The 11,500-nt window shown below is 40.5% G+C and overlaps 1 protein-coding gene across 1 annotated transcript in view; it reads left to right on the top strand.

Moving 5' to 3' along the window:
- Nucleotides 1–11,267: 11,267 nt before the first annotated feature.
- Nucleotides 11,268–11,500, top strand: part of DTNBP1 (dystrobrevin binding protein 1) — a 233,911-nt gene continuing 233,678 nt past the window's right edge. Inside the window, exon 1 of the mRNA XM_044667645.1 lies at nt 11,268–11,413. Within this exon, the coding sequence (XP_044523580.1) occupies nt 11,358–11,413 (56 nt within the window). The 5' untranslated portion in view covers nt 11,268–11,357. The remainder of the gene's footprint in view (nt 11,414–11,500) is intronic.

The following is an 11,500-nucleotide window of genomic DNA, read 5'->3' on the forward strand; positions in this document are numbered from 1 at the left end:
AGCCTGTATCTTGATTTCCCTGGGATCCTGAGTGGTGGTGACTTTTCAGCAAGAGGACAAGATCTGCAGAGCAGCACCAAGGGAAGAGGAGAAGTTTGGGATCTGGTGGACAGAATCTCAAGCACACCCTCTCTACTTGGATACCTTGGACCACCTTGGCTTTTGACATCCTGTAATCATCTGTGGATAACCGTGAGAACCCCAAAGCCACCCTCAGCCCATAGCTGTGCTGGCCAACCCTGGCTGGAACCAGTCAAGTAGCCCTCCCAGTGACTCCTGCACTGCTCCTTTGGCCCTGTCTGCTTAGGTCACTAAGATTAGAGTAGATAAGTCCTCCCCTTGCCCTGTCGGTTTGCCATTTAAGTTTTAGAGTAGAATCCCCTATCCCACCTTTTAGTTGAACATAATTAATCCTGTTAAAACCTTTTACCTTGCCTGCTGGTTTCTAATACTCTGGCCTAGTGGTGAGCTGGTGACAGTTGGTGACATTCTTGTCAGTTATCAGCAGCTTAGTTGTTTACTCTGATCTCCCTATCCTGGTCCAGTCTCTCTTTCAACCCAGTGTGTGTGCCCACAACCATTTAGATTTATTGTAACATCCCTGGTGCCTCCATATTTTTAACAAACCCAAGGCCCAACTGTTTCTCAGCAACAGCTCAGCTCTTCCCCACAGAATTCCAGAATCCTGCATTCTGCTGGCCCATGCTTCTGCCCTTTGCAAACTTAAGCTTTCTTATAACATATGTAATATATGATAAGTGCAGAAGTAGATGCCAAATAAAGGGCATTATTAGGTCTGAAGAGGAAGGTTGTTGGCAATAGGGAAAGCTCTGAAGATAAAGCATTTAAATTTGTTTTTAAATGATAAGTAGGAAGTCAACAAGCAAGAAAGTTAGGAATAGGGACTAGTATGATAGAAAACTATGCATTTGGGAAAATAGGGCAAAGGATAATCCAGTTTGTTTGGAGTACAAGGTGCATGGAGTAATAAAAAAAAAATAGAACTGGAAATACAGGATGGTGCTATAATGTGGAGAACCTTGAATGTCAGACAGAGTAATTTGAAATTAAGAGCAAATGGGGATTTTTGGACAGAAGAGTGACTTGACTAACTCTGTATATGATTCTGAAAAAAGAAAGAAAAACCGGGAAGAAGAGGAATATAGCAAGAATGGATAGTTCTATTAGGAGGCATTACAATTGTACAGGTAAATGGCACAATTAAGGTCTTCCCTAGAGAGGTGGCCCTGGGAATTAAGAATTAAGTGTGACTATAGAAATTGTTATAATGAGTGTCACTTCCAGCCAAGAAGTGGCACAATAGGAGATGGGTTGTCCAGCTCTTCCTACCTATTCCAACTAAACTCTAAAATTCATACCAGAATGAATAATGATCAATAAAGCCAATGAGAAGTTCTTGAAAGTGATTCTTATACTGTTTTTATTGTTCATTCATTTCAGTCATATTTGACTCTTCCTGGTCCTATTTTTTGTTTTACTGGCAAAGGTACTATAGTCATTTTCTTCTCAAGCTCATTTTATAGCTGAGGAAACTGAGGCAAATAGGGTTAAGAGACTTTCCCAGGGTCACACAGCTAGTAAATGTCTGAGGGTAGATTTGAACTCATGAAGATGACTTCCTGATTCTAAGTCCAGTGCTCCAGTCACTGTACCACATAGCTGCTGTCTTATATCAGAGGGAACTACCCAGAAAGTTATCCAGCAGCTTATCGACAATAAGAAAGGGTACTTGTTATGAGGGTAATATGAGGAAAGGTGTTTGGGATAAGGGAATTGAAAGGAGGATGTTGGAGACTTGGTAAGTGGATAAATTAGGCTACAGGTAGGCTGGGATTAAAGGAGATTCAAGGTATAATAGGACTGAAGTCAGGAGTATAACACAGAAGGGAAACAGATCTTCTTGTGAGAAAGAAGTTAAACTAAACAGACTAACACAGCAAGCTTACAGACTGGGACTTAGACTCAAGCACAAGCTGAGGGAAATAGACTAGTCTGAAATTAACAAACAGGCTTTAGTTAATTTCACAGGAAGGGACCTATTTTGAAGTAACACCTTCCTTCAAGATGGATGCCCAGCTTCCCTCTGAGCCCAGAGTATGTTGTCTCTTTCCCTCTTCTCCCCTCTTGATAACTAACAGACAAATTACACTAAATAGGACTATTGAAACATAAAGGGTTTATTTGTTTGAAGGATGTTGGTTAGGAAGGTGGATTAAAGGAAAACCCTATCAGTTATCTCAGGAACCTCAGGTGGGGGAAGAGAAGTAAAGATGGAATCTAAGTAAGGACCTGCCTCACTCAGTTTTACAAAATGCTATCTAAAAGAAAATAAATGATGATTTGATTAAATTATAAATAATGCTGTCAATTAGATAACTCTTCACAGATTTAACTCCTCTCTAATTTCTCTCCTTATAAACTCCACAGCCACTAAGGTAAGGGAGGGAAGGCAGAGTGGTATTAGGAAAGGAAGATATAAAGGGTCTATCTAAAATAATAATTTCTTAAGTAAATATATCGAAGCTAGGCTAAATTTCAATATTGAAGCTAGATAGTCTAAGAGCTCACTAGGCTAAATTTCAATATTGAAGCTAGATAGTCTAAGAGCTCGCTCATTGACTTCCTCCCTCCACGGAAGATCCAGTCAACTGCCTCTCTCCTCAAGATTCTAAGAGCCCAACTGATTTTGGAACTCAGCCAAAGCTAGAAAAAACTATATCCCCCAATTCTGTATACTACATACTCCAATAGAAAAGCCAGCACCAGCTCAAGCTAACAAGATGGTAGCCAAGGTGGGAGGCCACCTCAATCAAAGAAGAACCTGGGACGTTTGTAGCATACAGAGTTCTCTGTCCAAAGGTGGCAAGAGTGGCTACCCTGTGAAATCTTCAGTGGAGTAGCAGTGCCTGACTGGTACAGCTCATACTGGAATAACCCAGGACTCTAAGGTCCCTGGTCCTGAGATGCTATAGGGAACCCTGAAGATCCATTGCTCTGAATCTCAAAGATCTATAGAAACATAACCTTGAAAGGAGAAGGTCAGCACAGGAACTCAGGTGATCAAGTTAGGCTAGCTACTTCCACTTAAAAGAACATCAGGGATAGAGTTTGGCATTGGGGCACAGAGCCCCAGTTCAGGAACTAAACCTAGAGTCATGAGTAAACTGTACACTGAGTAATAACAAAAATGTTTATAAACCTAGAAATTCTCCTAAAAGTATGTTAGATTAACATCTAGAAGTCTGGTCCACTATAGACATATTTTGTATAGCACAGTATACTTTGAGGTGCTCTCAAATATAGAATGCTTCATATTCTCTGGAGAGAAGGAGAGGGGATTGTTTCTAGCCCCTTATTCCCAGTTTCTAATCAATTATATTGTCCCTCATGGCTCATCATTAAACTAATATGATGTTGTCATTCCTCTCAGATTCAACAGGTGAGACTCCTGGGTCTATTATCATGCCATCATGAACACCCAGGGCTACTGAAAAGAGACAGATGTTTTAAAGGGAGAGGAAGGGTATAAGTCAGGTGCATTTGACTGACTTCCCATGTTTGATATAACTGTTACATGGATTTTGGGAGATGGAAGTTCAGGCATGGAAGATTCTAGGCATAGAAGATTACATAAAAAGTAAGAGTATTGGGCTAAGGAAAGTGAATATGTTTTTTAAAGAGACAGTTGATTTTAAGAAAGTTGTCTTCTGAGGCAGCTAAGTATCTCAATGGATAGAGAGTCAGGCCTAGAAATGGGAGGTACTGTGTTCAAATTTGATCTCAGATATTTCCTAGTTGCATGACCCTCGGCAAATCACTTAACTACAATTGTGTAGCCCATACTGTTCTGCCTTGAGACTGATACTTGTAAGGGTTACATTTAGTGGTTAGATAATAATTTTATGAAATTATGTGGTCGCCAATTTTTATTATATCTTGAGTCAGAAATTTATTTACAACAAAATGGAGAGGAAACAATAAAGTAGAGAAATGTGAAGAGGTTAGAGAGGTTATCTATCCTATCAACCTTAATGTTTACTCTGGGTCTTTAATCCAGGCAGAGATTAATTAGCTCTCAGTTAGGAAGGCTGGTAGTGAGTAACCATGCAGCCTCCTCCAAGATAGAAGCTAGTCTCCCCAGAAACTAGGAAAGGAGTCAGCCTTTTATTCACCCATTGAAATAGTCCAGGAGTCAGAGTCCAAGTTGAAGCCGAGCTTCAAGCTGCAGTCTCCAGCAAAGTTCCCTTAAAGATTCTCTCCAGCCACACAACTATCTACAGAAGATAATCTCTTCAGACGATCTTCTCAAAGACAATCTCAAAGATAATCGGCTCTGAGGGATTTGGGTGCTTGCTTTTATGGTGACTTTTGTCCCTGCCCCTCTTCACAGGGGCCAATCACAGTATCCAAATTTCTTATCAAAGGCCTCTGAAGGTATCAGATGATCATAGGATTCACAAGTTTGGGACTGAGTTAAAAGGGTGGAGCTCTCTAAGTGACTTGTGAATTCTCTAAGTACCTTGCTAGCTTCTCACCTAGTACTAAGTAGGGTGCTCAATCTTTTGCTGATTCAATTTAAAAATAGACAAAGGAGAGTTAATCCTGTCTTCAGTCTAGTGAGCTACTAAGTAGGGGTACTTAAGTTAGTGTTAACTCAAGATAGATAATAAAATTCTCTTTCAAAATCAATATCAATTCTAAGACAGAAACCAAGGGGAAAGAGAAGAGGAAGAAGAATTGCCCTCCTCCGAACAAACAGGTTCCCCTAACTTTTAATCTACCATGCAAACATTCTACAATGCTATGGGTCTGAAGGAATACATTTTCCTTCTTGAATTTCTCACTACCTAGATGATTTAGATAATAAAGAAAATTGACACTCATAGATTAGGTCATAAATTCAATGACAATTTTAAAAGTGATAGTTTAGTTCTAAGTAGTCACTAATTTCAATGAAGTAAATGTCCTAGGAAAAGTCAGAACTCAGAATCATGCTCTTAACTTGCTATCCATTACAATTGAGTAGGAACAACTACTAATTTTGTTGCTGGAAAAGCCAAAGGGGTAGAATTAATATAGAAAAAAGTAGCAATAAACTAAGTCAAAAAATAAGCCATAAACTCTAAATTATATAGTTATTATATAGTTTCCTGGGTATACTTGTGGGAAATTCTATTGCAACCCACCATTTTTGGGGAATTTCTTTTTTTAATATTTTTGAATAGATATGTTTTTTTTTATTTAACTAAATAATTTAGAATATTTTTCTATGGTTACATGATTCATGTTCTTTCCCTCCCTTTGTAATAATAAATGAGAGCCAGTAACCAATATTATGATAGAAGGGAGAGAGAGAGAGAGTCTATGAGGTGAGAATCTCTTCTAGCTCTCCCCTCTACTGAATATGCATTGTGGTAGACTTCTAGGGGGTATCACCTTGAAACTGGGTGACCTGGATGGTCGTGCTGCCCCATAGGAGTTGCGGACGAGGCCTCTCTATAAGATGAGGTACTGGGTACCTCAATCTGATTCTGAATGAGGGCAGGGTTCAAGCAAGCCTCCCCCAAAGTCAGTCAACTTCAAAGCGGGTGGTCTGGCTCCAAGATGGAGGCAGCCAGACCAAGCTGTGATTCCCCTCCCCCTCGTTGTCTCTCAGGCACTCTGGAACTCTATCTGACTAATGAATGGCTTTTATTAATCACAATTCAGGGATTGGGGAAAGGGGTGAAGGGCAGAGGCATTTTGTGATGCCCTCTTCTCTATTTCTATGGGGTCCAACACTCAGGTGGGAACCTTTGGGATTCCCGCTCCTAAGCGTCTCCCGCCCCTTCTCCTTGTTTCTATTTCTATCCTTCTCTATAATTGCAAGTTAGACTGGAAAGGGTCTCTCAGCAAGGTTGGGCAATGGGAGAAGGAGCCTAAGAGATTGCTCCCAAAATGGAATCCCAAAACTTAGCTAACTTGTTGGTTGAAGTCTTGCTGGGTGAGAAGCGATGGGATGCCTTTAACCAGGGAATCAGGGTTTCAATGTCCAAAAAAAGATCCTCAGGAAGCCCTCAGGACTGGATTTGAGCTGGAATGTTCTCCTCCTCCCTCTCTCAGTCCTCCGCCGAAAGTCCTCTCCTTCTCCTTCCTCCTCCCGAGAAACTCCCAGAATTCTCTCTGGTCCCAACTGTCAGTAACTGTCACCAATGGACTTCTTCTGGCTCTTTTTGTCCCATCCCCCATCCTTACACCTTCCTCCCTCTTCCCTCCCATAGTCAAGGAGCAATTCCACTGGGTTTTACATGTTTCATTGATCAAGACCTTGAATAGATGTTTTAAATGTATTGGAAATTCCAGTTTTGGAAAGGAAGATAAAAAACCTTTAATATTTTTTTTAATTTGGAAGATTTTATTTCAACATGATATACTTGGCACAAATTATTGTTGTTCTGTATTTCTTTCTTTCTTTTTTTTTTTAAACCCTTGTACTTCAGTGTATTGTCTCATAGGTGGAAGATTGGTAAGGGTGGGCAATGGGGGTCAAGTGACTTGCCCAGGGTCACACAGCTGGGAAGTGGCTGAGGCTGGGTTTGAACCTAAGACCTCCTGTCTCTAGGCCTGACTCTCACTCCACTGAGCTACCCAGCTGCCCCCTTGTTGTTCTGTATTTCTGGTAAGACTTAATGAGGCAAGTTGTATGGGTTTTGTTGGCAGAAAACCTGTAATTAGTATATACAGTACTATATTTTTATTGGCTAATTTTCAAAGAACTTTGAGAGTAATGCTTTCAACTAGAGGTTTTTTTGTTAATTATGTTCATTCTGATTACATTTCTTTTAGTAGTTCATTTCAATGGCATATAGAAGTTATTAAGTATGAAGCAGTATAGGCAGGGTGTTTATAAGGATGCAACAGGCTTAGAGCTATATAACTTATTGGAATCCACAGGGTACCCATTCTCTGATGCCAGGGTTATTTGATAGTGAACCAAGAATTTTTAACTACGGCTCTTACTGCAACTTCTACTTTGGGGCTTAAATTGGATTTATTCCCACTGCTATCTTTTATATGTCCTATGTTCTAGGCAAGCTTCAAATATATTCTGTACTTTCTAAATGTTCTCCCCACTCAGCCCCATTGGTCCAATTCCTACCTATCCTTTAAGACTCCACAAAATGTTTCTTGAATTATGCTCTGGTCAGAAGTAATCTGCTTCCTTCTCTTTCTCCTTCTTCTTGGAATTACTATGGCACTTAGTACTTTTCTCTAACTGCATCTTCACATGGTTATCTTAAAGTATTTGAAGAATTATCATGTGAAAGAGGAATTAGAGGAATGATTTACTATGCTCCAGAGGAAAGCTAAAAAAAATAAGTACAAGTTACGGAGAGACAAATTTTGGTTTGATGGTTTGATTTAGCTGTAGTAGTGGCTATGTCATCAAGGCCATTCCCAGCAGTGCTTAGGGCAAGGTATCATTCCTTATTGGGAAAGATTCTCTGAACTGAAGGGGGTTGTATGTAAATGCAGAAAGTAGTGATATCATTGGATGATGCCATTTGTGGGAAGTATGATTCAAAGCAGGTAGTTTAAAAAGTGATGCCACTTTTTTTTTAAGGTAGCAAAAATTTAGAAACAAATTGACTGTTCAGATTCTAGGGAATAATAGAGTCAGGGGTTCCCTTCTAATTTAAACAAAGAAACCTTTCAATATTTGTAAAGGAATCTCTAGACCTCTATTGAGGACCAACATATTTCCTCTTAAGACAAGCCATTCCAGTTTTTTAACTCAACATTACTCGACCTCTCATTATTTTTTCTATCTGCCCCTTTGTTTGCTGAATACAAATTGAACTAAGAGAGAGGTCTGTGAATCAATCAGTCAAAAAATTTCTTTATCAATCCCCCCATTACCCCTATTTTTAAAACAACTATTCTTTTTATAGTTATACCACATACTTGAAAATTACTATAAATGACTCTCTCCTGTTCTGAACCTTACTCTATTTTCCATGCCAAAAGGAAGTGGATCAATTCCCCAATCTTAGTCCAGAAGCTTAATACCAGTTTTTTAGGATCAAGGAAGATTTGGTTTTTGGTTTGGGTTTTTTTAAGAGCCCAGAGCAACAAGGGTGATGGTCCAAATTTTTAGTACTAGATTGTGCTCTTGCCAAGCTAGTTAAGTTCTGTGTACTTAAGGAAAATTCAAGTTGTAATCTGTGAAAGGAAATGCAGTACCTGGTGCTGTCCATACTACTAATATGTCACAAAATAGGAGATGCACAGCCCATGGAGAACCTGGGTTTTTAATTCTAATTTTGCTACTTATTTATCTATGCAGCTTTGAGAAAGGCAATTCTCTCTGTGCTTCAGTTTCTTAATTTATAAGATGGGATTGGATTAGATGTCTTAGACTTCTTCAAGCTCTTACTCTTTGATCCTAAATTTATGTTGAAATAAATGAAGGAGCAATTCCCAAACCTCTCAGCTTCTGGTAGATTTGGAACTCTATAGTTTCTAATACATTTATGTAAAGTTTTAAGGTAGATCATGATGACACTAGACAGTTCTGTAAACTATCTTTAATTCTCTTGATATACTAAAAAAACACTGAATTTGGGATCAGACAGGTCAGCTACTTTTTGGTTGTGTGACCTTGAATAAATCACTTAATTTCAATAAATCACTTAATTTCTCTATTGTTTTTTTTTTAAGAAGAAGAAGAAGAAGAAGAAGAAGAAGAAGAAGAAGAAGAAGAAGAAGGAGGAGGGAGGGGAGGGGCCTGGGTGTGTCTCATATTCCTTCCAATTCCTTCATCTATTTCTTCAGGGATTCCTAGTTATAGGCTAGGCTCAAGTTAGCCCAACACTCCTCCTTTTCAGATTGTCTTACTCAGAAGAATGTTACATTGTTTCTGTTAAACATAATCTGATCTTCTCACACAGTCTGCCACCACTGCATGTTTATGGCAAAATAAATTATTTCATTCTACTTTATATCTGCAACCCATGACTACACTACAACTCTTAAGCAAAGTCTCTCTTTCTGTTCCAGACTGTCCAGAGAACTGTATGTTGGAGATAAGAGGGAAATTCTATGGAATATATCTGGAGACTGCTATGTTCCTCTATTTTCCACCTCCTCACTCCCCACAACTGAAGGAATTTGCCATTCCTATTCTACCATTCTTTGTGAAGGTCTCAGAAAGCACTGCTGGTAAGACCTGCCTTCCTAGTAGTGGGCACTGGGAGATGGGTAGCAGGAAAAGGGATCAAACCTAAAGCCAAAGCAATTGAATGGGAGCTAGCATACAAACCAGTCTATACTAGTCAGAGACTAAAGGGAGATTCCAAAAATTGCATAAAAATGAATTGTTCCAAAATCACAGCTTTCATCCTCTCATTTTCCTTGCTTTCCAGTGTCTGATTGCTTCTTCCAAGAGATACTGTGTCTAAAACTCCCTTCCTCAATTCCCTCTCTGATCTGTAGGAGCCTGTGACCCAGACCTGTTCCTCAAGTACTCCAAAAATAAAAGAGGACAAGCAAAAGGTTTGTAGATGGTTAATATTTTCTTTGCAATTTAAAAAAACTTTATAATTAATAAACCATGTAGCCTCAGAAAAGTTGCTTTTCTGTGAACCATAGTATTAGAGAGTCAACAAAGAACAGAGAATTTCTCAAACAGGAGGGAGTTCTAAAATGATCTATATCGTTATCATTCTCTAGACTCACTCAGAAACCAGGTCATAATGGCTTTCCTTTGACTAGCTCCCTGAAGCCTTTACACTTATGTGGGGGAAGTATTTTGTGAGATGGAACTACTGGAGTAGCTCGCCACCTACTGAGCAAAATAATAAAGTACATTCCTTGCTGGTAAATGGTAAAATGATAACTGAACATTTGCTCTGATCAGGAACCGAGTACAGTGTGAAGGTCCTGCTGGATGCATCATCTCATTTCACCTACGATACCTAGGAACTATCCACAGGCTTGGCCAGTCCTTAGACACCCATATTAATAGCTCTTGAAGGGTTTTGAAAGCATTTTGTATATACAAACATACATATTATCTAAATCACCTCATTTCATCCTCACAACAATCCTGTCATTTTACCCCCATTTAACAAATGCAGAAACTCAGGTTTAAACTAAGTTTAAACTTTCCAAACTTCCTCTCTATTTGTGTGCCTATACACACGTGTATGTATATATAAATGGGTTCATGTCTACATGTACACATACAAGCTTGTGTGTACACATGTTATTGTATACACACATTTCTGTAGATTTCTGTAGATATATATGTGCAAATATATATCTGTACCCTGGACAATACACAGGATGTTCCAAGCCTTGGTGCAGTTTCCTTCTTTCCTTAATACAGTTTTCTGCCTTGTTCCTCCCGCTCTGGTTTTAAACTCAGTCTCAGCTTTCTCATGTCAAATAAGGATAATAACATCTTTGGGAGGATTGAATGAGATGAGATAATATCTGCAAAGTGCTTTGAAAACATATATACATATATAACACATAGTGAAAGAGCAATGAATTTGATTTCAGAGGGCATTAGTTCAAATACTCCCAGTCGAAAATACAGAGTGCCTCTAGGCTGGGTCTCAGTTTCTTTATCTCAACGTGGGCATGATTGTAATGTTCACAGCAATGTTATATGGAAATCATTCTGAGCTTTTATCACTCCTTTTTCAGGAGTGTCTGACTCTTCCTGACTCCTTTCTTGACAAAGATACTAGAATAGTTTACAATTCCCTTCTCTAGCCCATTACAGATAAGGAAATTAAAGCAAATAGTGTTAAATCACTTGCCCAAGGTCACTCTGCTAGTAAATGTCTGCGGTCAGATTTGAACTCAGGAAGTTGAATCTTTCAAACTTTAGGATCGGTCTTCTCAAATTGTAGAATACCATGAACAGTTTTTTCTGAGCTTTTCACTTCCTAGGTTCTCACCGCGCCGGCACGGAGGCAAGCCAGAGCCGCGCACGCGCGCCGTGCCCTTATGCGGCCTCCCTGGAGTTCCGGGCCCACCCCATTATTGCAGCCTCAGCGAATTCTGAGCAAAGGCTAAAGCTACTACGGCTGCGCGGGGGTGGGAAGGGGCGTGGCTACCAGGGAGAAGGGGGCGGAGAACGTGGAAGGCTAGGGTGCTGCGGCAGCCAGACCAGAGCGGAGGGCGGCGCGCTGGGAGCACGGGGCGGCCTGTGGGGGCGGGGCCCAGCGCGTGGGGGTGGGGATGCGTGTGCGGGTGACAGTTGTGGGGTAGGGGGCCGCCCTAGACGGAGGGGAGGGGGAACGGGAGCGGGAGGACCAGGAGGAAAAGACCCCGGCGGCTGGAAGATGCTGGAGACCCTGAAGGAGAGGCTGCTGAGTGTGCAGCAGGATTTCACCTCCGGGTGGGTAAAGTGCGGGTGAGGGAGAGGAAGTGGACCTAGAGCAGCCAGGGCCTCAGGTGCCAGGGGCGGGGGGGGGGGGGGGGGGGG

Source organism: Gracilinanus agilis, chromosome 1 (genome assembly GCF_016433145.1).
Source record: "Gracilinanus agilis isolate LMUSP501 chromosome 1, AgileGrace, whole genome shotgun sequence".
Lineage (NCBI taxonomy): Eukaryota > Metazoa > Chordata > Mammalia > Didelphimorphia > Didelphidae > Gracilinanus > Gracilinanus agilis.